Source organism: Muscardinus avellanarius (assembly GCF_963383645.1).
Source record: "Muscardinus avellanarius genome assembly, chromosome: 5".
Classification (NCBI taxonomy): Eukaryota; Metazoa; Chordata; class Mammalia; order Rodentia; family Gliridae; genus Muscardinus; species Muscardinus avellanarius.
In genome coordinates this window covers 125,317,252-125,343,063 of record NC_137790.1, presented here as the reverse complement: position 1 = coordinate 125,343,063, position 25,812 = coordinate 125,317,252, and the positions used below count along the sequence as shown (strand labels likewise).

General features: G+C 52.6%; 2 protein-coding genes across 2 annotated transcripts; one reads left to right on the top strand and one right to left on the bottom strand.

Annotated features, from left to right (window-relative positions):
• Positions 1-2,360: 2,360 nt before the first annotated feature.
• On the bottom strand, positions 2,361-16,192 carry ZIC4 (Zic family member 4; the record flags this gene model as incomplete). The annotated part of the gene is made up of 4 exons (XM_080696599.1): positions 16,069-16,192; positions 14,815-14,899; positions 7,660-8,277; positions 2,361-2,818 (listed from the first exon to the last, which is right to left on the bottom strand). Exons 2-4 carry the CDS (start codon positions 14,882-14,884, stop codon positions 2,361-2,363), a joined length of 1,146 nt encoding a protein of 381 aa, XP_080552725.1. The 5' UTR covers positions 14,885-14,899; positions 16,069-16,192.
• A 5,855-nt stretch (positions 16,193-22,047) lies between these two features.
• Positions 22,048-25,496, top strand: ZIC1 (Zic family member 1; the record flags this gene model as incomplete). Its single annotated transcript, XM_080695682.1, has 3 exons — positions 22,048-23,029; positions 24,522-24,685; positions 25,299-25,496. The coding sequence occupies 3 exons, from the start codon at positions 22,048-22,050 to the stop codon at positions 25,494-25,496; spliced, it is 1,344 nt and encodes a 447-aa protein (XP_080551808.1).
• Between the last annotated feature and the right edge of the window lie 316 nt (positions 25,497-25,812).

The following is a 25,812-nucleotide window of genomic DNA, read 5'->3' as shown; positions in this document are numbered from 1 at the left end:
GAGGGGTACTTTAGAAACATCACCGGAAGATGAACGCTCAGCCCAGGCCCTCGGTACTTTGGGCGAGGCGGGGCTGGTGTTTGGGATGGGAAAGTGTTTCTTCCGATCGCAGCGCTGGGCCAGGCCGGCCTCGGGGCCCTATTGTGGTGGGGGCGCAAGCAGGGGATTGCAGTCTTCCTTCCTCAACGACAGATTCACCAAAGAATCCAGGTTTTTATGTGGGATAAGGAACACAGTCCTACTCCAGTTAGGACCTTATTTTAATCTGGAAAGAGTGCGTGGACGTAATTTTAATCCAGAAGGAGTGAGAATTGGCTAATGGAGTCTGAAGAGGAGAAAACAGAAGAACATTCACGTAGAGATGGAGGGCCCCAGGACGCATTCGCTGCAGCTTTTATATTATTATTATTATCATTATTATTATTTATTATTATCAACATTATCATCATTATTATTATTTTGCAGTGCTGAGCTGCAAATCCAGGGTCAACCAGGCTAGGGCAGAGCTCTACCACTGAGCTATCTCTGCAGCCCCTGGGCTAGCTTTTAAAACAGTCGTTAAAGGGACTGCGGGAATAACCCTCACACTTATTTCCAACTTCTTAGAGAATTGGAATGGTTTATAAAACCTTTCCTCTTCTTCTCCTTTTTTTCAATTGTGTTTTTGAAATCTTGACAGAGGCTGAAAGATTGGGAAGCAGTTCCCATTTTTGTTTGTTTGTTTGTCTGTTTGTTTTTTTATCTCTGTGGCAACAACTGCAAAGGCCTTCCTCTCCTCTGCCCCACCATCTGGTCTCTGTCCCCCTACATACACACATACTCTGTACTTCATACTAGGCATATCAAGTCCACATCCAGTCTAGATTCACTGCAGTGTTTGCCTTTACAAGATTTATTATTGTAGCTCCTTCTTTTATCTCATCCCCACCTTAAAATAAGGCCAACATCGGCCCAGTGATTGGGAATTAACTCCTATTCACCCAGACGCAGCCTGTAGGTCAGGCCCCAGTGTCTGCGGTGGCCTCAATTCAGTGACGTCGTCAGCCAGCTCCAAACCACAGCCAAGCACTCACAGGATTGTTGAGATTGTTTAGGTAACTAACTTCTGGACAGGCTGGAAGTGTGAGAAGAGATAGGGGAGCCCTCACTGCAACCTCTACCTCTCTAACATGATTTTGTCTGTATTTGATGTCTTGGATTTGTGTGTGTGTCTATGGATAGACAAACAGGCAGACAGAAGGATGTATCTGTACCCCCTGGCTAATCCAAGGGAGAGGAGGTCTAGGACTCCCCAGAGGAAGGAGCTAAGCACCTCCATATCTCTTTTATAGAGGTGTTTGGGACATGGGTATTTTTTAAAGGATAGCTGAAGGAGGGAAAAGTGTGGGGAGCAAAAAAAAAAAAAATGGAAGGGAGTGGAAAATGCCTTTGGGATTCTGTGGGCCACCTTCCTGGATGTGATCTCCCGAGGCTGGTATTGATAGGAGAGGGGAGGAGGCAGGGAAGAGATGCTCTGGTTGGGTGCTTGGAAGGGAGTTGGGGGAGGAATTGGTCCAGGCCTCCTGGAAGATGTTTCCCACTTTGTGAGCCTCCTGGGGACTTGTGGCCTTACTTCTGCCGCCTGCAGTTGCCAGAATAGCACCTAATTTCTAACGTGTTCTTGTTTCATTGGTCTATCTTTTGCTATACCTCCACCCAACACTAGTTTCAGGCTACTTAGTCATGAGGGTGAGTGGGGGTGGGTTGCAGGGTATGACTACTTAATAAACATGGGGACCATATTTGTTTTTGTTTTTGTTTGTTTGTTTTTTGGTGGTACTGGGATTTCTGGAAGCCCTTCTACCTCCGGGCTGCACTCCCAGACCTATTTTATTTTTGGAAACAGGGTCTCTTAAGCCAGCATCTACAAGATCCTCCTGTCTCCGCCTCCCAAACGGGATTACAAGCCTGGGCCACCACACTGGGCCATATTTGTGTTCTAGAGTAATAGATAGTGTAGCTATTTGCAAACTGGCTACAATATCCATTATCTTAAAACATAAAGTGAGGGGGCATGGTGGTGCACACCTGTAACCTCAAGACTTGGGAAGTTGAGACTGTAGGATTGCAGATTTGAAGCCAGTTTTTGCAATTTAGCCAGAACCTGTTTCAAATTAAAAAAGAAAAAAAAAAGAGGCTGGGGGTGTAGCTCAGAAAGAGGTAGAAAGTCCCTGGGGTTCAATCCCTCGTACTGAAATGATAATGAATATTGTATGATCATATTCAATGACTTCTAGCAAGTTTTAGTGATGGCCAGCCTCCTCTCCTCCTCTCTCCTCTCCTCCTTTTCCCTCTCTCTCTTCAAGCCTCAGTACCCAGGCCTAGATTCGCAGTTGGCAAGCAGCAACCACAGGAGCAGACCTGAGGACCTGGGTGGCAGCGGCGGCTGGGCGGGGAGGCGGCCAGGGGGTGGGGGGCGCGGCAGGGGTGGCAGCCGCGGGGCCTGCGCCTGGACACACGTACCATTCGCTCAGGTCCGTGCCACGCACCGCCACCGCCGCGGAGGAAGCCACCGGGGGCTCGTGGCTGCAGTCCGAGGAGGGAGACACGAGAGCAGAAGGTGTAGCCGAGTCGTAGCCAGAGCTGGGCGGCGGCGAGCGGCCGTGCACCTTCATGTGCTTACGCAGGGAGCTGGGGTGCGTGTAACACTTGTCGCAGCCGCGCACCTTGCACGTGTACGGCTTGTCGCTCGTGTGCACGTGCGAATGCTTCTTTCGGTCGCTGCTGTTGGCGAAGCGCCGCTCACAGCCCTCGAACTCACACCTGAAGGGCTTCTCCCCTGCCAGAGGCAACGCAGAGCCATTAGCGCGCGTGGGCCGCGTCCCAGCGCACAAAAGCCACCCTTCCCCACGTCCCTCTGTCATTTTCTGCAAAAAAAGAACCACAAAAGAGTTTTCAAAAATCCTTTCCCTCCGCTCCTAGAGTCAGGCACCCCTTCCCCCCCCCCCCGCGCAGAGCGAGCCCCAGCTTCCAGACGCCCCCTCCTCCGAGCCTCCACCCCTCCCCCTCCCGCCCGGGCCTAGGGGGTTGGGTAAATAGGAGGAGCGACAATGACTCCATCTTAGTCGACTTCCCATTCTCGGAAATCCTGATCCACTCGGGTTGTTTTCCTGCAAATTTATCCACTAGGAGCCCGAGGCACCTCTGGCAGGAGAATAGAATTGAGTAGAGAGCGCACATCTGCTCGATTTAAAGTTGCTGTCCTAGCCAAACGACTCCGCCGCCACCACCACCACCCCCCGCACAGCAGCCCACCCCGCACACGCTCCATCCCGACCCAAACGGGTTTCCTAAAGTAGGTTTTGTGCAAACGCCAAAAGCAATCAAATGATTTAAAGAGGATGTGCGACCGAAGCTCGTTATGCGAGCGATAATGTGGATTTTTTTTTTTTTTTTTTTTTTTTGCAGCAGGGAAAGGTATTCTCAGCAATGGTTCACCTCAAAGATTAAAAAAAAAAAAAAAAAAAAAACCTCGAAACGGAGCCCCTCCCCCTTCCCTTCTACCCCCTAAGGACAAACATTTAGCAGCATTCCTCAAACCTCGACTAAACCGTCCCGATCCCTCCAGATACGTTCGCCTGCAATAATTTATTATGCTGTTTCCAGCAGCCTCCCGGAGACCCCGTCATGTGTAGCCGTGGTTCCCAGTTCAAATTGGCTGGTGCAAGGCCTACCGACCTCGCCCGACCATCCCCACCCGTCTGCTGGGCCTCGCGGGCCTGGGCCCGGGGGCCTGCGTGGGAGGATCCTCTCCGGCCCCAGGAGACCTGTCTGAGGTCTCCTTAGCAATCGCTCCCTTGAGCGCCGCAGCTTCGGGCTGAGCGCAGCTGCTGCGGCCAAACCGGGTCCGGTTGCACCGACCCGAGGGCAGGCGGGTGGCCGGCTAGGCCCGCAAGGGGCTCGGGGCTCGGTTCGGTCGCCGCGATGCCCCGCAGAGCGGAGGGAAGGCGCGAGAGCCAGTTAGGGTGGAAATGCTGGCCGGACCCAGCCCCAGTCCCCGGGCTCCGGGCTGCCTGCTTTTGCTGGCGTGAAAGGGAGGAAGGACCCCCGAGAACCCGGAAGCCCAAGTTCCTGCCGGAGCTGCAGATGCTGCGGAAATGGGGGCGGGGGAGGAGGTGTCTGAGCGCGTTGAACAAATGGATGTCGCCGAGCGCCCGGAGTCGCGGGAACCTCTGCCTCGCGTCGGGCCGAAGAGGGAAAGGTGCAGGCTGAGTTACAGTTGGCTCTGTGGCTGCTTCTCCCGCCGCTTCCAGGAAAGATAGGCGCTTTTTTGGCAGGTTTGAACAAACAAAGCTTCTATTGCCGAGCCCTGTCCAGGCTTCCGCTGAGCCAGAGGTTTGCACACAGCCCATCCCTCCGCGCGGGCAGCGGCTGGGAAAGCCCGGGCTCCGGTACCGCCCTGTCGCAGGGTCCACCGGGTGCGAGAGTACTGCTAGCACACTACGACTTCTGGAAGGTGCCGGCCTCTGCCATTTCACGGGACACCAGCAGGCTTTATAGAAAAATAAAAAGTGGGAGAAAGACGCAGAATAAATCAGTGCCCCTCTTTGCTTCCTTGTTTTCTCCAGACCCATCCCTGCCAGCATCTGCAAATCCAGTATCATCCTGTTTATTAAAAAAAAAAAAACCTTTCCAAAGGGGGGGGGGGACATTCAATTCATGGCCGATAAAAAGAAAACACCGTCCTTCCCAGAAAACGGAGGAGGAATAGCATTGGGGGGTTGATTCCTCTTCTCTCCAGGAAAAAAAAAAAAAAATCCTGCCAAACGTTTATCCCATCTTGTGAGCAGCTCGTTGACATTCATGTTAAACAAAATGATTTCGCCCCAGACGAGGAGCAGAGAAGAAATAAAGCAGCATTTCTGGGCTGATCCGGACGGCCAGGAAGTTCGCAGGCCCCAGGGAAGCCAGGTGAGGCTCTCCCGAGCTGCAGGAGGCGCCCTGGCCTCCCCGCTCCCGGAGGCTCCCGCCCCCTGCCAGCACTCCGCAACTCGCCCTTCGGGGAGCGGCCTGCGCTTGGGATGGCGCAGTGAAAGGCTGGGAGTCTCTTCCCAGATGCTCGGCAGCTGCCCAAGGCCTCCTTCCCCGCCCCGAGCCAGGCGGGGAGGACAAAGTTGGGCCACGTAGGAGCCGCAGGGCCAGCGCCATTTTCTCGCACTTGTGGCTGGGTCTGGTTTTCCCGGTGACTCCGCCCCGGCGCGTTGGCTTCTCTATCAGGATCCCCAGCCCTGCCTAGCGGCCGCCGGGAAAACCCACAAAGCCCTGCCTGCAGGGCTCCGGAGAACAGCCGGGCCCGGCCAGCCCGCGCCTCCTCGCCGGGTACCATTGTTCCAGGATCGCTGTGACCGCCACCAAGTGAAACCTTTCTGCTCGGGCAGTCGCCTCCAAAGTCAGGCCTGGTGTTCAGATCCAAGAGCATCTCAACTCCTGGGAAATCGGCTCCTGATCGCCGCTTCCTCCGCGACTCGAGGAAATGAAACGCCATTAATATTTGAAAGGCAATTATTTTCCTGTTGCATCGAGAGAAGTGTGTTCATGCATAATTTGTAGTGAGGTCTATTGCCTTTTGAGAAACAGTTTTTCTCTCTCTTTTCGCTCTCGGCCTCCCCCTCTCCTCTTTTTGTTACTTAGGAGGGGGGTTTGAGGGCAACTCCGAAGCTGGGGAGACTCTGTCGATTTTTTTTTTTTAATTCAAGGTGCAGTGAGTCAGGGCTGCGAGCGGAAAGCACGCGCCGAAGTCTGTCCTGTATACTAGCAAACTTGGGGGCCAGCCCAGGCGCACTGAAATTGCTTCTCTGCTGTAGGTCGATTGCGCTAAGAATTTAACCATTTTCTGCTTCACAGACTTCAAACAGTGGGCCGGCAAAGAGCAGTAAAAGTTTGTTTCTTTAAAAAACCCCTGTCATTAGCCGGGCGTGGTGGCGCACGCTTGTAATCCCAGCGTTCGGGAGGCTGAGGCCGGAGGATCGCGGTTCGGGGACAGCCTCAGCTACTCAGTGAGGCTCTCTGCAACTTAGTGAGACCCTGTTTCAAAATAAGGAATAAAAAAATAGGGCAGGCGGTGTCGTTCGGAGGTCAAATGCCCCTGGGTCCCATCCCCAGACCCGCAAAAAAAAAAAAAAAACTGTCATTAAACATTAAAGATGACTTTCTTCTCCATCTTAGGACCTCAGTCTACTTTCACTGGGTGCCGGCTGCCAGCTCCTGGGGGTGGGGAAGGGGTGGGCAGGCCTGCAGGCTGGCACAGAGAGCTTATCACCCCGTCCCAGGGGATATAATTCGGAGAGGGGACAGATGCATGAGAGAGAGAGAGAGAGAGAGAGAGAGAGAGAGAGAGAGAGAGAGAGAGGAGTTCGAGAAAACCATACATCTGTCTCTAGACAGAATTTGGAAATGGAGTAAAAAAAAAAATTCAAAGAATACTTTTGCCTCGCCTCAGGCGTAAACTGGTGTCCCAAACTGGACAGTCTCAGAAGGCAGAGTTTGGAGCAAAATTTGACAAGCTTTCTTCAGGCATTTAGGGACTTCTTGAACAACCGTTGATATTCCAGCAAGGACAGGAGTAAGGCAAGGCTCCGGCAGGAAAAGTGAAAAGCCAAGCTGGGACTTAATACATCTTTAGGTCTCCCCAGCAGCCCCAGTCCCTGGAGCCCAGATGGGGGGAGGGGAGGTGCAGACCTGAAACTTGGAGGGAGGGTGAGGTGGGAGGGGAGCACAATGGCTGCTAAACTAATTAATGTAACTTCCTGGGCTATTCTGGAAGTGTGGAAACTTTCTTCTTGCAATTGTATTAATTAGAGATGCTCCTGGCTAAGAAAAGTTTAACTTTGCAGGCTCGTGCTCGTGGCTCCTTTTCTTTCTGTTAACCGGAGCTAACAGATGTGGTCGACACATGTCCCTATTTCACTTAACAGCTCGGTAAATGACATTTAAGGAGGATGAGTCCCCTTGGGTCTCTGCTAAAGTGAGTGTGTGTGTGGGGGTGTTGGCAAAACCTTCGTAGTATCGGCTGTGTAGACTCAAAAAACACAGGGCAAAAGCCAGCTCAGGAGACCTCCAAATCCTAAAGAAAACGCTAAGGGCCTCAAGAATCCTCAGTCTAGGTGGTGATCGGCTTCTTTGGCTGATGGGAAGAAGAGTTCTGCCGTGGGATTCCACAGGGAGAGGGGAAAGTTAGACAACTGTCCCCACATCTTTAAAACTTTGAGTAACAGGGCTGCTTTTAAAACGCCTTAAAATCAAACTCCAGGGACTGGGGTGTAGCTCAGTGATCGAATGCTTGACTAGCCTGCCTGAGGCCCTGGGTTAGCTCCTCAGCACCGCAATGAAAATAAATAAATAAATCGAACCCCATAAGCACACGATTGCCCACACGGGGACTGAAGCGTGGTCGCCTCATCCGCCAGAGTAAACACCCTACACTACCCTCCTTACAGGCCGCCTCCGGAAACGTCCAGGGTTCTAAGAATAGAAGCGCATAATTAATATTTTATGGATTTGGCTCGTGGAAACAATACCCAAATACCCCCCCTCCCCTCTGTTGGAATTTGAGGAAATTCAGACCCGAGGGCCTGCTTCCCCCAGAGGGTCCGCACGAGACAGACAGCGCCGAATACTGACCTGTGTGAGTTCGTTTGTGTATTTTGAGATTTTCTGATCTAGCAAAGACCTTCCCACACCCCGGGAAAGGACAGGGGAAGGGCTTCTCGCCCGTGTGCACGCGGATGTGATTTACAAGTTTGTATTTAGCTTTGAAGGGCTTGCCCTGTCGCGGACACTCCTCCCAGAAGCAAATGTGGTTACTCTGCTCCGGGCCGCCGACGTGCTCTACGGTGACGTGCGTGACCAGCTCGTGCATGGTGCTGAAAGTTTTGGAGCAGAGGCGCGGGGGCACCTGGCTGTCGGCCGCCAGCCACTTGCAGATGAGCTCCTGTTTGATGGGCTGGCGCATGTAGCGGAAGAAGGCGCCAGGGCCGTGGGGCGCGGCCAGGTTGACCGTCAGGTTCATGCCGCCGAAGCCCTGCAGGGCCGCCGCAGCTGCCAGGGCGTCGCTGCGGGCCGCGGACCCTGGCGCGAAGGGCTCGGGTCGCGCGTACATGTCTCCGGGGAGCCCCAGACGCAGGAGTCCGTTCAAAGGACGGCTGTGGGAAGCCTGGTGAGGATGCTCGTGAAGGCTTGGAAACACCGAGGGGCTGGAAGCGGCGGCGAACTGGGGGCCATGGTGTCCGGAGCTGCTACCTGTCGTCGAGATAAATAGCGCGCGTGAGAACCGGTGGCGTGGGCTGCGCACTCCCCGGGGCCCCGGGGGGCTGGCCCAGCCCAGCCGCTGCTCCCGGGCTCCTAAGGTCCGCGCTGGGAACTGGAGCCAGTCTGCGCCAGCACTGAACCCGGCAGACACAGCCAGGCCGAGCGCCGGCACCGCGGTCCGGCCAGGCTGCTGCGCCTCGGAGTCCCCTGCCGCGCCATGGCCTGGGATGGTGGCGGAGGGGTGGGTGCAAAGGGCAGTGGTGGAAACAGCCGCTAGGACGAGGCTGGGGTTTGCTGGGGGCCCCCGGCCTCTGCTCCAGAGGGGTGCGACCCCGGCCTCGGGCGCACTTGGGTGGCGGACACCCTGGGGCGCTCCGGGCGCGGCTCCTGGCCCAGGAGCGCGGGTGACCCCAGTGCGGGTGTTGGAGGTGGTGATGTTGGAAGTGGTGCTGGTTCGCGAGCGCCTCGGCCATATATATTAATTTCAGGGCCCTGCTCGGTTGGGAGAGGGCGGCCTGCTGCATCCCGGCTCCCCGGAGCTCCCGGTGCCGGCGCTTACGCCACTGTCACCTGACAGAGGGGGTAGGGGGAGAAAGGACAACCACAAAAAAAAAAAAAAAAAAAAAAAAACTTGTACAAAGTGTGTGTGTGTGTGTGTGTGTTTTCCCCCCCTCAAGTTTTGGGTTTTTAGCTTTGAGCACTCTCCCTCCCCAGTCTTTAATGCCTACGTGAAATCCCGTACACTACAGAGAAAGCTGCAGGGCGCTGGAAGAAATGAATAGAGATTGGGGGGCCGTGGCCCGGGCCCGCCGAGAGGAACAATCGCCTAGGTCGCCCATTGGCCCACCGCCCGGCTCCACGTCACCGATGACAGCTCGGGTCTCTCTCTCTCTCTCTCTCTCTCTCTCTCTCTCTCTCTCTCTCTCTCTCTCTCTCTCACACACACACACACACACACACACACACACACACACACACACACCTTCTCTCACTCCCACCCCAGTAGCAATTTTTACGCTTCTACTGCTCATGCGCCCTGACCCAGGCACAGGATCTTTTTTTTCTCTCCGGTAGCCCTGTCTCCCGGTCTGCGACCCTCCCCTCCCGAAAGCCGGGTAGATCAGCTTCGACTCCGGCTTCCGGACGCGGGCTGGGCTTGGATTACGCCCCTAGTCGCCACGACCTGGGCACTGGGAATTGTGCCGTGGATCAGGCGCAGCTCTGGGTAGATCAGGGTACCAGCCCTGTCTGGGGTGATGGGAGTTATGGTTTGCACTGGGATATCGGTCTGTCCGGGCAGTTTTGCCTAGGAGCCTGGAAGAGGAATCCAGGAAGAGGGGGTGCTTCTAGACCCGGCTAGCAGTCCTTGTACCAAATGTTATTTTCTCGCTTTCTCCGAAGTTTTTCCCCCTCATCTCTCTAGACATCCCCTCCCGTCGTTCCCTCTAAATACTCCCTCCCCCGCCGTCTCCGCACTTCGCCTTCCCGCGGGTGTCCTTTCTTCTCCCCTCCCCCCTCCATCTCTATCCCCCACCCCCTCAGCTTGGCCCCTCCTCCCGGTTGACAGGCCACCTCCTTGACGCTGGGACCCGAAAATTGCGTTTCTGACTTGAGCCGGGATCCGGCCTGGGGCCGTGGTGATGGGCTGGGAGAGGCTGGCCTCGAACCCACCTCGGGCTCTCGGGCGGAGGGCCCTTTGCAGTCTCAAAACACATCGACCCTCGGGCGGGCTGGCCAAACAAAGGCAGGGGAGCAGGTCCTCTCCCCCAGGGCTGCTAGGGCAGATCTGGGGTCCGGAGCTGTGTCCCCTGGCGTCCGATGGAGCTTGGGGGAAAGGGCCTGAGGCTTTCCCACTTTGGGTCTGGTTACTTGTTGCCTTAGGCCAGCCAGTCTCCCTCCTTGCTCTCCTTTGGGGCTCCAGCTTAAAGCCGAGGAGCCCGCTCACCAGCCTGAACCTCGAGACCACGCGCTGTGCAGTGGGGAATGCAGTTGGAGAAAGCTTCAGTTCCGGCCCAGTCGAGTGTGTCCTAAAGAGGAGGAAGGGTCCTTTGTCTGCAGCGGCCGGCTGGGGTCAGCTGGTTTGTCCTCCGTCCTTTAAAGGGCGGCTGGCCCCAAACCCTGACTATAGGCTGCTGGTGAGAAAGCCCGCGGAAGGGCTCAGACCTCCCTGGTGCCAGAAAAGCATTCTCAAATACAGAAGGGATTTAAAAAAAAAAAAAAAAGATAAGTTTTAAAGATTGGCTACAAAATATCCCGTTAGCAAAGGTGAGAAGTTGGGGCAAATTACAAGGAACCCAAACTCGTAATTGATAGAACTACCCTACCTGTCCCCAGGACTGAGGGTTATTCTTACACACTTTTTTCTTTTTTGGGGGGAAGGGGTCAGTAAATATGGATTTTGTAATATTTAAAAAATAATTGCCGGGTGTGGTGGCGCATGCTTGTAATCCCCGCGCTTGGGAGGCGGAGACAGGAGGATCACGCTGGTTTGGAGCCAGCACTGGCTTAAGAGACCCTGTTTCCATATAAAAAGTAAAAAAAAAAAAAAATAGGTCTGGGAGTGTAGCCCGGAGGTAGAAGGGCTTCCAGGAACCCTAGTACCACCAAAAAAAAAAAAATAATAATAATAATAATAATTGACATAAAGATTGACAGATTCTTGGGGATTTTCTTCATTTAACATAGTTTCCTGTTCAGGCTGAACTTTAACAAGGGATTAACTTCTACAGCAATTTCTCTGGGCTTTGACTAGGCTGGGTCTTTCTGAGCTTGCAGCAGGAAGGGACTCGGCAATAGATTCTACCTTAGTATTAAAAAAAACACACACACAGACGAGAACATTTGTCCTCCACACAATAGTTTTGAAACTAGTTTTGTTTGTTTTTTGGGGGTGGGGGGATGAGTACTGGGGATTGAACCTAAAGGCGTTCTACCTCCAAGCTACACCTCCAGTCTCATTTTCTTTTTCTTTTGAAACAGGGTCTCACTAGGTTGATGAGAATCTCGCTACTTGCTCAGGCTGTCCTTGAACCCAAAAGAGATCCTCCTGTCTCAGCCTCCCACGAACTGGGATTACAAGCAGGCACGCCCAACTGATACTACACTGAAGGTCTGTCTTCTCTGTTGGCTTTTACTCTCTCCCATTTCCAGGGCTCACCCCTTAGCCCAGAGGTGCTTCTTTCTGTCCCTTGATTTGTTTTCTCTTCCTCCAAGACTAGTGAGACCAGGTGTCTAGAGGGGTGTCCCCAGCAGGTCTCTAGAGGGGTATCTCCTAATCCCAGGTAGTCATTTTCTGTCTTCCCACTTTGTATGGACCCACGAAGTGTGTGGGGGGGCAAACAAAGAGAAGGAAACCAACGTGTGTTCTTCCTTTGGACTCCTTGCCCAGCTGTTTCTAGCATCCATCTCTCACTAAATAAGGAGTTGCATCAGCTTCCATGGTTTTCAAGCAAAAGTGCAGGGGCACTCTTGAACTACCCCAGCAATTAAAATATTTTTTCCTCCCACTTGAACCTAGATGACCTATAACTGACCGCTCAGGGTGTTTGTCAAACCATCCACTCTAGCTTTAATTAAGACTCTGTTTTGCAGGATGGGGATATGGCTCCATGGTAGAGTGCTTGCCTAGCATGTGCGAGGATGTGAATTTGATCAGCTTGCACGCGCACACACACACACACACACACACACACACACGCACACATGCACACACACACACAGCTTTGAATCAAATGAATTCCTTGATAGATATCCTGTGACCCCCATTTCCATCAGAAACTTTAAATAACAGAATACGCAGAACAGGGATTGTTAAGCTGTTTTAGATTATGGATACTTTTGGAAGCCTGCGAGACTTGTGAAGCCTTATTAGTCCTGATTTTACTGCCCATATTCACAATAAGAAAAGCATGCTAATTTTCCATTTGCAGGCTGTAAAAAAAAAATTCTTTTCCATCTAAGTCCATGGAACTCCTGAATTCTACACACTGGGTCTGTGGACTCCAGAGAGAAGAAGTTTTATATACATAGATAACATTCGGATATCACACACTCTGCCTTACTAACTTTGCCCTTGAAAAGGCTTTGAACATGTGTATGACTTTTCATGCCAGGAGCAAAAAGGCAGACACATCTGATTCAGCCAAAATCACTGACAGTAGCCTGGCCCCAAGGAGCTCCTTCCCAGATGCAGCCTCCTCTTGAAGCTTCGCAAACATCTGGACACATCCTGGCTAGATGCTTCTTGAGTAGCCAGGGGTCAGTCGACCTGCGGGTCACCGAGGTTGCCTGATTCTTGCAAATTCCTTGGAGCCATATGGTCCAAAGCTTGAATAGCTAAACACAGCAATGGCACCAGACATTCTCTTATAATGATATTTTCCCAGAGTCAGTGATAGAATACAACTCTTTTGTGCTTAAAAATCTTCACAGACAAGGAATGTTAGGCCAGTTACAGAAGGGCCTTCGAGGTGCATTTCTAAAATAAGCCCCAAAGCTGTATCATGCTAACCACAGGTAATAAGTAGGGGGCCAATAGCATTTTGGAGGCCTATTTTAGTCTCCAGAGGGGTCACTTTGAGATCGCAGGAAGTAAGTATCCCAGGTTTAAGTGACTGTCTATCAGTCAGGCTGAGACATGGTATTCTCACCCTGGTCCTCAGAATTTTTCTTTCAGAAACTTATCCCAATCCACTTGTTTCCAATGCCAACTGCCCGGATGAAGAATTATACTTTTAACCTTGCCCAGTGTCCCACCATTATTAGGCCTATTTTTCCAGCTTGATTTTCAGAGCAAAGGAATATCCTCTATCCTGGAGATCTTTTAAGGAGATGTTGAAAAGAAACACGGAAAGCTTTCATGGGGGCCCGTGCAGATTCTACCCCTGGGCCTCAAACAGCCCTTCGTTTCCAGAACCTTCTGTAAACCAGGGCCCAGAAGCCTGCTCCTAAGCACTTTTGTTCATCACAACCAGACCCATGCAATATCATAAACAAGTGATTTTTTCTAGTCCTACTTTCTAGAAATAGGGCATTTGGAGGTTCTACCATCTGCCAGAGCTGCTCACATTACTGGCTTGAATGTCTGTGACCTCTCTTTCTCAGAAAGAAAAAAGAAATGGCACGGATCATAAATCGATAGCTGGGCTATTTTTCCATCGTGATCTTTTAAGCAATGCTAACGATGATTATGTGTTGCAGATTTTGCCCAGAGCCGGGTCTCGGGAGCTGCTGGCCACTGCCTGGTGCCTGGACAAGCCTGTCCTGGACCATCTGAACATTCTGCTTCTAGGAGCTGTACCTACGTGTTCTGTATTTTTTTTCTCTCTCTCCCTGATCTGGCTAGGTTGCCAGGGACAATGAGGAACATGCCTCTTTAGAGGCTGTGCACATGCAGACTCTGGGATTCCTACAGTGGGGGTTTCTCTAGTCTTGGAGGGAAAAAAAAGGAAAACTTAAGCCCCAGAGGCATGCTAGTCTGTCCAAACCCAAACCTTGCAAAGGCGGTGAAATCCGTCAAGACTTTGGAAAGAAAGGAGGATATCCCTCTCCTCTGCTATGAAAATCTGAGCTTTAATCATCATGAATGGAACTGAATATGAAAGAAAATATACTTAATTTCCAAGCAAGGCTTCTGCAAAATGTCTTTTGACAAAGGATTAGGAAACACTTCCAAAACAGCATTAAGGAATCAAAACAACGAAATTTACATAATAACTACATCTCTCTTGAGATGTCTGCCATCAGATCATCCCAAAATAATGTAAGAGAGCCATTTCTCCAGTTAGTCACTTAACTCTTTTAAAGGGGGATGCTTCACCTACCAACAAGGGAATATCTTTGTAGGCTATCGTTAGCTAGTGGTGTGGTTGAAAAGAGAGAGACTAGACGCCTGGAAGGGAAAACACCCCACCCCAAATCATATGCTTATTCTAAATGGAATATTAAATTAAATTCTTCACAATGAAGGTATTCCTAACAGAGTGGCTGTCAGTCACTCTCTGTTCAGACACCACGTTGTGGGAAGTAGTCCCGGCCACATTGCAGAAGGCTGGTATCCCTGGTAAAGATGATGCATATCATGTAAGCCCCATCAACAAGATCAAAGTCTGCCTCTTTCATGGAAGCCAATACATGTCAAACCTCATTCCAATCAAATCGTCCGGAAATGAATTCAAGATGAATATGTCATAGAATAATGTGACAGTGGAATTGCAGAAGGTCAGGGGTGGTTGTTTCAATGAGAGAGTCGTCAAATATTAATTCTAGAACGTCCAGATGAGTAGGCATTGAGGAGGATTAGCCAGCTGCTGGTAGGGTGTAGTGTCATTGATTTGTGTACAAATGCATGGAACACCAAGGTGTTGTTCTATTTCACTTGGACTCAAGAAACACACCCAAACTCACAATTCAGCCCAACTAAACAACAACAAACAACAACAACAACAACAACCCCCACTCAGCGTTCTGCAGAAAAATCAAAACCTAAAACTTCAGCAAATCGATACTCAAAAGAGGATTTGAACTCACTTGAATCCTTCAGGGTATTTCGGTAGAGCCGCAGTCGTTTCCTCATGACCAAGGAAGTCTTATATCTCATTTTCTGATTTTGAGCCTGTTCGGGAGGAAAAAAGCAATAGTCATTGAACAGTTTCATACATGTTTCTGTGCCATGACTCTGTGGCCTGAATGTATCAGTGAAATCAGGTGCTGGCCTAAAAAGAGACTTTCATTCTTTGTCCATTTTCAAATTTTAAAGGTAAAACAAAATAAAGCAACAACAACAACAACAAAAACCAAGACTCTGCTAGGCACTGGCCATATTTATTTTTGCACAATGACATGTCTTTGGAAATATCTTGAAAAATCAAAATCATCCAATTAAATGTCTAGCTGAAAATCGTGTATTTTTCCCCCTTGCTGATGGAAGTAAACACTCTTTCAATCAGTGTTCCGAAATCTATAACTTAGAATTTGAAATGGTCGTATGAGAAAACCTCAATATTTCTTTAAGTTTATTATTTAAATTTAGTGAGGGGTGGTAAGGAGGTTCCCCAATTCTCTGAGGAGTCAGCACATTAAAATCTTAGTAGAGAGTGTGGAAATTGAGAAAAGACAGAGAATTTCTTTGTAGATTTTCAGACACTGTTCTGTCTACTCTTGTGCAGAATCCTTTAGCTTCGAATGGCCCGCACCCCCGGACCCATTTGGGAGCTGTCGCTGGTTGATTACCCAAACTTAATATAAAATTCTCCCAATTAAAAGGCATTGTCTTCATCATTTGGTCCAGGCTGGCTCCACTTCGGAGTTGAGAAGGTCAGACACATATATAACTTGTCAGTGGCTGGAGCTACCAAGCCTTTGGCCACCATAAATCCTTAAAAACATCCTGAGGACTTCTACAACTGTCAGGCAAGGCTACAGGGTGTGAAGCGTCCAAACAGAGCCGAGCCACCCAGCCCCAACCCTCAATTTGGCCTAGAAGACAAACAGGCATTGAAAAGGTGTCAGGCTGGACAAACACAGCAAGCCCTCTGTCAGTGAGGATGCTTGTCTGCATTGACGCTTGGGCCCACAGAACAAGCCCTTGTTTAACTTGTTGAACCGCAGGCCAAATCCAAGTGTGAGGCTGCCATCTCAAAGGGTATCAGGTTCTCTGTGTTCAGAGAGCCTTCTCACATCCTTCTAGCCACAGCCCGGACTCTCACTTGCTATTGTTTTTATTCTTCGCTGTCTCTCTCTTCTTTACTAGGTCTGAGCCTGGGATGTAGGGGGTAGACTCACCTTTTCCCAGAAGATTCTACTTATTTTCAATTCTTTCTAACCGAATGGCATCCTTCCCCCAAGGTAATAAGCTCCTTTCAGCACAGACCAGGAAAGAAAGCAGGCCCAACTTTGCCGTCCTAGAGAAGGGCAGTGTGCTAGGTGTCCTTCTTGCTCTGAAATTTCCTCATGGCAGGATGTCTGGCACCGACAAATCCTGGTTGGTTGGCAATAATAGAATATACTGTGTTGCTTCCGAGAGAAATGGGTGTGAGGTTCCCTAAAGACCTCCGTCCACCCCACAGTGCTGCTGCAGCCCAATTTCTAAGAGGTCTGGGCCACTTCTGCCTCCAGGTCTTGTCAGCCCTTTGTGCAAACAAACACTGCGAAGGTCACCAGGGCGGGCATCAGGGACCTGGAAAAAGCTCTGGAGTGGCTCCACCACTGCCTGTACAAGGTGCTAGGGTGTCCACCTCCTTTGGGTCAAGTTCTGACACCAGTTAGCAAGCAGTCATCTAGCTGAAGAAGGAGATAATATGGGAATTGGCCTTAGGCCCCCGGGGATATCGGAGCCCTAAAAAGGGCTTAGTTTGTTTTTATTCCCCTAATACTTACTCCTGATAGTTTTCCTATACCAGCCATCCATGGAATCAGGCAGGAGGATATCCTGGAGACTTATGAGAATCTGCCTTCCACCCTGCACCTTGAGACAACAGGGTACCCAAGAGCCCCAGTGATTGATAGTGTGAGAGAGAAGCGGACGAGGCTGGGTGGGTGGGTAGGTGCAAAAGGCAGTATTTTAAGGTATGGGCCAACTTAGTCACTGCAGGCCTGCCGGAGGTCAGAGGTCAACCCCAGCTAGAGACTTCAGCTCCAGAGCCGATCTGCACTGATTAACTTGCAGGCACAGCAGCAAAAGCATGCGTGCCTCCTGGTACAGCTCGGCCCTACTGGCTGCTGCTGCAGAGCAAAAGCCCTAGAGGCTGGCCAGAAACTATGAAGCTAAAGAGGAAACCCACTCCTGAACTCTGCCTGCTGCCTGCTGAAGCCAGTGCCTCCCGGGCTACTCTCTATTGGGCCCCCAAGAGCCAGGAAATTAAGCTGAGGATTTGGATTGTACAAAGGCCCTCTTTCTCATCCGTCTGTTCTCTAGAGGGAGGATCTCAGGTTCTCCCAGCTCAGAGGCTGCTCCGTGGGTCACCTACAGGTGACCATTAACCATCCCTCTGAGTCCCTTCTCCCCACATGCAGACACCTGCGAGAGAGGACAGAAAATCCCAGCCGCAGCGGCCTGGTCATCGCCAGGCCAATGCTTGGGAAAGGTGGGTATTTCAAAATAGGACCTTGGGATCCGAGGGAGTTTCCTGCAGTCAGCCCCGGCTGAGATGGACCTTCAAGCCCCCTCTCTTTATTTCTAAACGGCTCTGGACTGTCCCAGTGGACCATTCATCAACCCTAAACTTTCAGGATCAGCGTTTAGAAGCGGTCCAAACTCTTTTTCACAGCCCAGTTCCGTTCCCTTTTCATTCGGCTGCGGCCTGCTCCCCAGAGAGAGGTAATGGCAGCTTCGGTTCGCCTCCGGGAGAAAGCCAGCCAAGTCCGAGCCCTCTGCCAGCGGTGCGCAGAGAACGACTGCGATCCGCGCCTGTAAGGACTTGGACGGAGGAGGGCGAGGAGGGCGAGGAGCCGGCCCGGGGCGGACCCAGCCGGCACCCTCAGACCAAAAAGAGAGGAAGTTCCTTGGGTTTGCTGCCAGGAGCGCTAACTTGGCTGGATGCTCCCCTGTCAGCTCCCTGGGGGCAGGGCAGAGGTGCTGCCTGCAAGCACCCCCACCCCATCTCCGGGCACCCGCCCAGCTCGCTCCGCGTTCGCCCTGAGCGCTCTGGGGCCACTTGCGTCCATGGCGGGGGCACCCGCGCAATTTACTAAGAGGGGAGCGAAGGCAGAGCGGCAGCGAGCTGCTCACGCTCTCCGTGCCAGTCGGAGCCCCATTCGTCCCACTTGCCCCCCTCCTTGTGGGAGGAAGGACTGGCTCATCCTCAGGCTGCCCCTCTGCCGAAAGGCCCCCTCCCCCTTGGAGTCAGCGGGGTGGGGCCTGTACCCACGGTTGGGGGGCCAATGAAGGAGGAGACGACGGGAGGGATGCTGCCTGGGCCCCTGCCCCGAGTGGGGCTTGGGTGCCAGGGCACTTACTCCGCGGCCGCTGAGGGTCCAGGTCTCGCCTGTCTGCCCCCTGGTCTCAGACACTTACCCTGCTCCACCTGTTGCTGGGGTCATCTCATTTCTGCAAATCACTTCGGGGTGGCTGAGGGGGGACCTCGAACCCCGCTAAGCCTGTCTTTTGTGGTTCCGTCGAGGCGGTCATCCTTCATGTGTCCTTTTCCAGCTTTCGGGAAGCAGTTAGGGAATGTATGACGGAGCAGAAACGAGCCGTCAGGATGATATTTTAATGGCTTATATGTCACGTTGGTGCATGTGGCTTTGAACTGGAGCCGCTCGCGTGTCCTGCAGAGAGCGCCGCAAATCCCACTTGATAACTTCTACAACCCACAACTTTTTTTTTTTCCCTTCTCACAATTCACTCTTACCCTGTATGTATTTGGACGGGGTTCCTAAAAATACCCTCTTGTCACCGTTCCCCCTGTTGGATTTTCCACGGACTGGAGAAGAGAAGGCTGACTTTTCTGTTTTGAAGAATTATTTTCCCTCCCCCCTTCTACAGCTCCCTTCCCCCTGAGGTCCCTCCCTTGAATTTTTTTTTTTTTTTGAAAGGCAGGCGAGGTGGGTTCAATATTTGTTCTCCCTAGTGAGAGCCGCCAAGCCTCTAGAGAAAACTTCTCTTTGCAGATAACGGTTTTTGCAATTTCAGGATCCAACCTCCCCTTGTAGGTCCCAGAAACAAATAGAAACGACAGTGGCTCCGGTATACATACATACATACATACATACATACATACATACGTATTTTCAACAAAACACATAATTTGTTTTTTTAAACACCCTCAAGCCCCTGCCCTTTCTCTTCATACCTCCTTTCTTTCCACTCAAAGTTAGTTGGAAAATGCTGGCTGCCCGATGCAGACTTGTTGCTAAGGTCAGAACATTAAAAAATATTTTTTTCTCTCTCTCGCTCTCTTTAAAAATTTTTACTTCCCAGTCAAAGGCTCAACCAAACCCCTCCAAACACCAGGACACTAACCTCGATCCACCACCCGACTTTTGAGCGGATTGATCCCGGAGAGGGCAACCCAGCTCCCCATCCCCAAATTAGAACCGAGTTGGTGAGGAGACCATAAAAGCAGGAGGCCGAGGAGTGGCGAGGGCTGGCCCTGCCTTCCTCCAGCCCTGAAGCCCGCGCTGGGACTGGGGGGAAAAATATTTTCATTTTCCCCGAGTCAGAGCACTGATGAGTTTCCTAACCCGGCTGCCTGTCAAAGGATGAGTTGAGGTTTCTTTGTCTGGGAAAAGAGTTTAGGGCTCCTGATTCAGCTGCAAAGAAGCGAAATGAAGTTATAAACAAAGGGCAAATTGAAGGATTCCGACTCTTGGCTTTTTGTGTTTTCCTTACTAGAAAATAATTAGACCTAATGAATATGCAGGCGCTTCGGCTAAACCCTGGGCCGAGCTGCTGGGTTTTAAACACTGCAGAGGAGAAATGCAATCTTCTCCCCCCCCCCCAAAAAAAAACCCCGCACCCGCGTGCATTTTTTTTGAAATGCATAAATGTTGCTCGGTTTAATTGATTGAGTCACAGGGATTTTTTTCCCTGCTTTTAAGTGCTATACTTCTCTACCTTTCAACAATCATTTTAATATATAGTCAATGGCTCTTTGTGAATGGGACAAAAAGCAACTACGCGCAGTTGTTGAATAGACTTTGCGCTGGGCAAAGACAGGTTAATCGAGGGCCGCATCGCAAAAACAAGCGAGTGTTGTATGTTTGCACTGAATCCAAATGTCTGCATTTTCCTAACTAAATCAAAGGGAGTGTTATTTCTTTTTCTGCTCACTCATCTGAAGGTAAGTAAATTTTCTCTGGCGATCAAAAGCCTGGTCGGCAACAAAGACCGCGCCCGCTTTTTCCACCGTCCTGGTGTGGCGAGTTGCGGAATTTCAATAACTGTGACAAGGGTGACTGATTTGTGAACTAGAAAAGGTTTGAATGTCACAAAATTTACATTGGTCCTATCTATCGGGGATTTAAATACCAAAAAACTATTGGGGATCTCTAGGGAGCTTTGGGCAGTCCTGAGGAACAATGGCGCGTTGAGAAATTTACAGTTTTACCTGAATAAAAGGGGCCCCGGGATGGGAACAGGAGTGTGGAGGGAGGGGTCGGCGGGGGGGGCAGCTAAGAGAAACAAGAGGAAGGCAGAAAGAGAAAAATAACACGAGGGGCTGGGGAGCACCGGAAACTATGTTTCCAATGTGCGGTTTATACAAGCCAAACCCAGAAACTCAAATAACCCGCAAAGTTAAAAGCCCCTGTCCACCTGTTTATGAGAGGAAAGGTGGGGGCGCGCACGCAGGAATCCTGATCGGTCGGATAAGAGTGAGAAAAATGGAGACCCAGGGCTACACCGAGAAACCACATTTCTAAGTAAAGAGAGAGCAGAGTGCCCGTGTGCTCCCAAGATCTTAAATTATAAACCGGAGGGGGACCGGGCGAGGAGGAGGCAAACTTCACAAGCAGCAGCAACAAAGGACTTCTCTGCTGCCCTTGAAGGGGGAAAAGGGAAGAAAGAAAAGAAAGTTGCTGAATCGGGACATTCTGAAAGTGCCTGTGCTTGTGTTTACCGGTCCTTATCCCCGCCTCCTGCTCCCAGAGACGCCCGAAATCTCTAGACTGTAATCTCTCAGTGGAAATCAGGTTTGAAGAAGGGAGAGAGAGAGAGAGAGAGAAAGAAAAAGAGAAGAGAGAAAGAGAGAGAGAGGAGGGAAGGAAAAGAAATCGTAGCAAAAAAAAAAAAAATCCGTGAGAAGAGGGAAAAAATTTGGCTAAAAAAAAGTTGCTACTCCTGGCAGCTCTGTTTGTCAAAAGGGGATGTCAAGCGCTTTACAATACCTGGGATTGATGAGGCGGGCGGGCCAATGAGCAGCGCGCGGCGCCTCGGCGCGCCCTCCGTTGGCGCGGCGGCCGCGGGCGGGGGGAGCGCGGGCGCACCAATCAGCGCCCGCCCTGGGAGCACGTGACTCCTCCCCCTGCTCCCATTCATCAAGGGGGGGACGGTGTCGTCCTTTCAATTCATTTATCTGCAGGAATGATTGCTGCTATCAGTCTCGCGCTCACCGCCCGGCTGAGGAGGTGAAAGTTTCTCCCCAGGAAGATAAACCGCAAAAGACAATATTGTGCATGATTTGCGCCTTTTCTTTGGCTTTTTCTTTCTTTCTCTCTCCCCCCCCCCTTTTTTTTTGCAAAAAGCAGAGAGGGGAAAAAAGGAGAGTGAAGGAGCGAGGAGGCGAGCCTGAGAGAAAGGAGAGAGAGAGGGAGAGAGAGAGAGGGAGAGAGAGAGAAAAGAAAGGGCGAGGGGCTGGTTGGAGAAGTGAGGAGGGGCGCGCGGCGCGCGGCGGAGAGAGGGCGAGCTGCCGCGGCTCGGGCGCTCACATTCCTCTATGCCACAAATCCGGGAGGAAGTTTTTTGGGGGGGCTGAGATGTTCCACGCCTTTCCCCGGGCAGCCTTGACTCGAGGCCCTCTCGGCGCGGACTGAGCGGCGAGAGAGCGCGAGCCGGACCCGCGGGTCTGCGCGGCGGGCGCGGAGCCCGCCATCCTCGCCGCCCGCAGCCGTCCGGCTTCTCCGCGCTCGGCCGGCCGGGCGCCCGGACGCGCTGCAAGCAGGCTCAGGCTGCTCTAGGTGGGTCGACTCCCCCTCCCGCCTCCTCCTCTTCCTCCTCTTCCTCCGCCTCCCGTTCCTCCTCCTCCTCCTCCTCCCGATTTTCCCTCCTCGGCGGGCGAGGGTGGGGGGGGCGGGGGAGGCCGGGGCTCGCCCCGAGCAGCCACGATGCTCCTGGACGCCGGCCCCCAGTACCCCGCGATCGGTGTGACCACCTTTGGCGCCTCCCGCCACCATTCGGCGGGCGACGTGGCCGAGCGAGACGTGGGCCTGGGCATCAACCCGTTCGCCGACGGCATGGGCGCCTTCAAGCTCAACCCCAGCTCGCACGAGCTGGCCTCGGCCGGCCAGACGGCCTTCACGTCGCAGGCTCCGGGCTACGCGGCCGCAGCGGCCCTGGGTCATCACCACCACCCCGGCCACGTCGGCTCCTACTCCAGCGCGGCGTTCAATTCCACGCGGGACTTTCTGTTCCGCAACCGGGGCTTCGGCGACGCGGCGGCGGCGGCCAGCGCGCAGCACAGCCTCTTCGCTGCCTCGGCGGGCGGCTTCGGGGGTCCGCACGGCCACACGGACGCCGCGGGCCACCTCCTCTTCCCTGGGCTTCACGAGCAGGCGGCGGGCCACGCGTCGCCCAACGTGGTCAACGGGCAGATGAGGCTGGGCTTCTCGGGGGACATGTACCCGCGGCCCGAGCAGTACGGCCAGGTGACCAGCCCGCGCTCCGAGCACTATGCCGCGCCGCAGCTGCACGGGTACGGGCCCATGAACGTGAATATGGCCGCGCACCACGGCGCCGGCGCTTTTTTCCGCTACATGCGCCAACCCATCAAGCAGGAGCTCATCTGCAAGTGGATTGAGCCGGAGCAGCTGGCCAACCCCAAAAAGTCGTGCAACAAAACTTTCAGCACCATGCACGAGCTGGTCACGCACGTCACCGTGGAGCACGTCGGCGGCCCGGAGCAGAGTAACCACATCTGCTTCTGGGAGGAGTGTCCGCGCGAGGGCAAGCCCTTCAAAGCCAAATACAAACTGGTCAACCACATCCGCGTGCACACGGGCGAGAAGCCCTTCCCCTGCCCCTTCCCTGGCTGCGGCAAGGTCTTCGCGCGCTCCGAGAACCTCAAGATCCACAAAAGGACGCACACAGGTACGGAAACCGCTGTTGAGACACCCGCTCCCCCGTCCCATTCCGGGCCTGATACCCCAGACCCGAAAGTGAGCGGCTGGGACGCGCAGATCCAGCCTCGGTGGGGTCCGGCGGTCAGGTTTCTGGCAAGCGGTCAGTGTGTGCTGGGTTTTGTTTTATTTGGGGCTTGAAGTTGTGGGAAAACGGAGAGGAATCGGACGAGAAGGATCTGAGGATGTGTAATTTTTTAAGTGAGGAATTGAGAGAGAGAGAAAGATAGAGTCGGGAAATAGGGGAGCTAAGGAGCTAAGCCTGGCTTGGCAGAGTCCCTGACCGGATCGAGGCCGCGAGAGGCGGCGGGCCCAGAGCAGCGAGCCGCGGCAGAGGCGCCCGGCCGCTCCAGCTGCAGGCAAATCTGTACGCCTGCGGTGGCCAGCATCCCTCTCCACGACCTCACTGGGGACTGCTAAACGAAAGGGCCCAGGGAGTCGACGAGATGGGGTTAAGGGACAGAGAATCAAAACAGAAGAAAGAAAGAAAGAAAGAAAGAAAGAAAGAAAGAAAGAAAGAAAGAAAGAAAGAAAGAAAAGAGGGCGGGCGAGAGGAAGTAATTCGGCACCGAGGAGGCTGTGGTAGGCTTATGCATATTTGAAGAGCTCGATTTTAGGGGTGTGGGGCCAGAGAGAAGGCTTGCGGGGTGAGGGGAGTCGGCAGAAGGCGAGGAAGTCCGTTTTAACGTTCGGATTCCGTGGGGACTGTTTTTAAAACGCCGCGGCTCCGCGTGGGCCTTTAAAAATAAGAAACGGGTCGAGAAGAGTTAAAAAAGAAAGTTCGCAGCAATTCAGGGCTACGCGCTAAGGCCGACAGGACGTTCTGGTCTCCTTCCACCCACGAGGCGGGGAATCAGGTCTCCTTCCTCGCTGGGAACTTTGCAGTTTAACAGCCTAGCCCGGGAGAACTTGCGGGGCGCCGGGCTCCCTGTTCCCAGACTGCGCTATAAAATATGTTTGTAGGGGGTGGGGTGGGGTGGGGGAGGCGACGAGGGGGTGCAGAGCCTCCGGGGGGAGATAGGGGGGAGGAGGGAAAAGCGAAACAGACAGAGAATCGGCCTGGAAAGTAAAAACTAGAAACCAGGAGCTTAGATAGAAGCGACCCAAAGGCATGGGGTACAGCCTTGGGCAAGGAAAAAAAAAATCTGCAGCCACTCTGGGACCCTAAAACATCCACAACTACTGTTACTATCAAGACAATCTAAAAATAAAACGTAGCCCTAATTGTATTGGGAGTTAAAATAGAGTTAAGATATTTGTAACTCCACTGCAAAAAAATTTGAAATCCCGGATTTTTTTTTTTTTTTTAAGGCTGGCTGAGCGATCATCCCGGGCCGTTGCCTTTCTTTCTTTTATTTTTTATTTTGTGGAGTTTTTTTTTTAACCCTTCTATTTAATTTTTCGCAAAGAGGCCGCTGCATTTCTGCTAATAAAAGTCCTCTCTTTCTCGCCTTTCTCACCAGGGGAGAAGCCCTTTAAGTGTGAGTTCGAAGGCTGCGACCGGCGCTTCGCTAACAGCAGCGATCGCAAGAAACACATGCACGTGCACACGAGCGACAAACCCTATCTCTGCAAGATGTGCGACAAGTCCTACACGCACCCCAGCTCGCTGCGCAAACACATGAAGGTAATCGCCACGCCTCGGCCTCCGCCCGGCTCCCCGGCCCGGTCTGGGCGGTGGCGGGAGGCCGAGGAGGCTTGGAAGAGGAGGGTCCCCCTCTGCTGAGCACGGCGGGGCGAGAGGCCTGGGACTGCTAAGAGGAATAGGAGCAGCCGGGGCCCTTTTAGGTTCACGGTTTCATAATGAAAGTAAAATAGAACCAGAACGCGAGGGGAGGCCCAGAGCTGGGAGCTAGGGCTCGAGCCGCCAAAGCGGCCTGTTAATTATTATTATTTTTTCTTCCATCTTGGAGCGCTGGGCCCAAGGACTTGGCGCCTTTTTGCTCTAGTCGGAGCACTTGCACACCTAAACCCACGCAAGCGAGGTCGAGGGGGGAGAATGGGTGAGGCCTTCTCCTTCCTAGAGCTTTCTTTTTTCTTGTTTTGGAAATACCCCGGCCTCGTCTTTGCTGGACCATGGAAGGGGTCCCAGCCCAAGTGCCACACTGGCCCGGCCTCTGCAGAATTGGGGGGGCCCCCGGGTGGAGGGCGCACGCTGCCCCCCGCCAGCGCCACCAGCCCCAGCGGCAGCTGAGCTGGCCCTTGCTCTTCGTAAAAACGCCACTTTATTATTCCCGCAGGTGCACGAATCTTCCTCGCAGGGCTCCCAGCCTTCGCCCGCCGCCAGCTCGGGCTACGAGTCCTCCACGCCACCCACGATCGTGTCTCCCTCCACAGACAACCCGACCACCAGCTCCCTGTCGCCCTCCTCCTCCGCAGTCCACCATACAGCCGGCCACAGCGCGCTGTCTTCCAATTTTAACGAATGGTACGTTTAAAACCAGAAACAAAACACCGAACAAAACACTTATTTAAGAGACTGAACACACACACACGTAAACACAATGTGATTGAAAGAACCCTGCGAATCAAAACAACCCCCCACACCCCGCGATCTTATTTCTTTTTAAATCTGCCAGTAAACCCAGGACTGAGTCAGAGAGGAAGGATCAGATCTTAAAATTTCCTTTCACTTTCTTTTTTTCTTCTCTCTCTCTTTTTCTCTCTTTCTCTCTCTTTGGGAAAGGCTTGCTAGCCGAGGTGCGGGAGGGGGGTCGAGGAGGAGGTGGCCGCCTGACCAAATGCCACCAACCC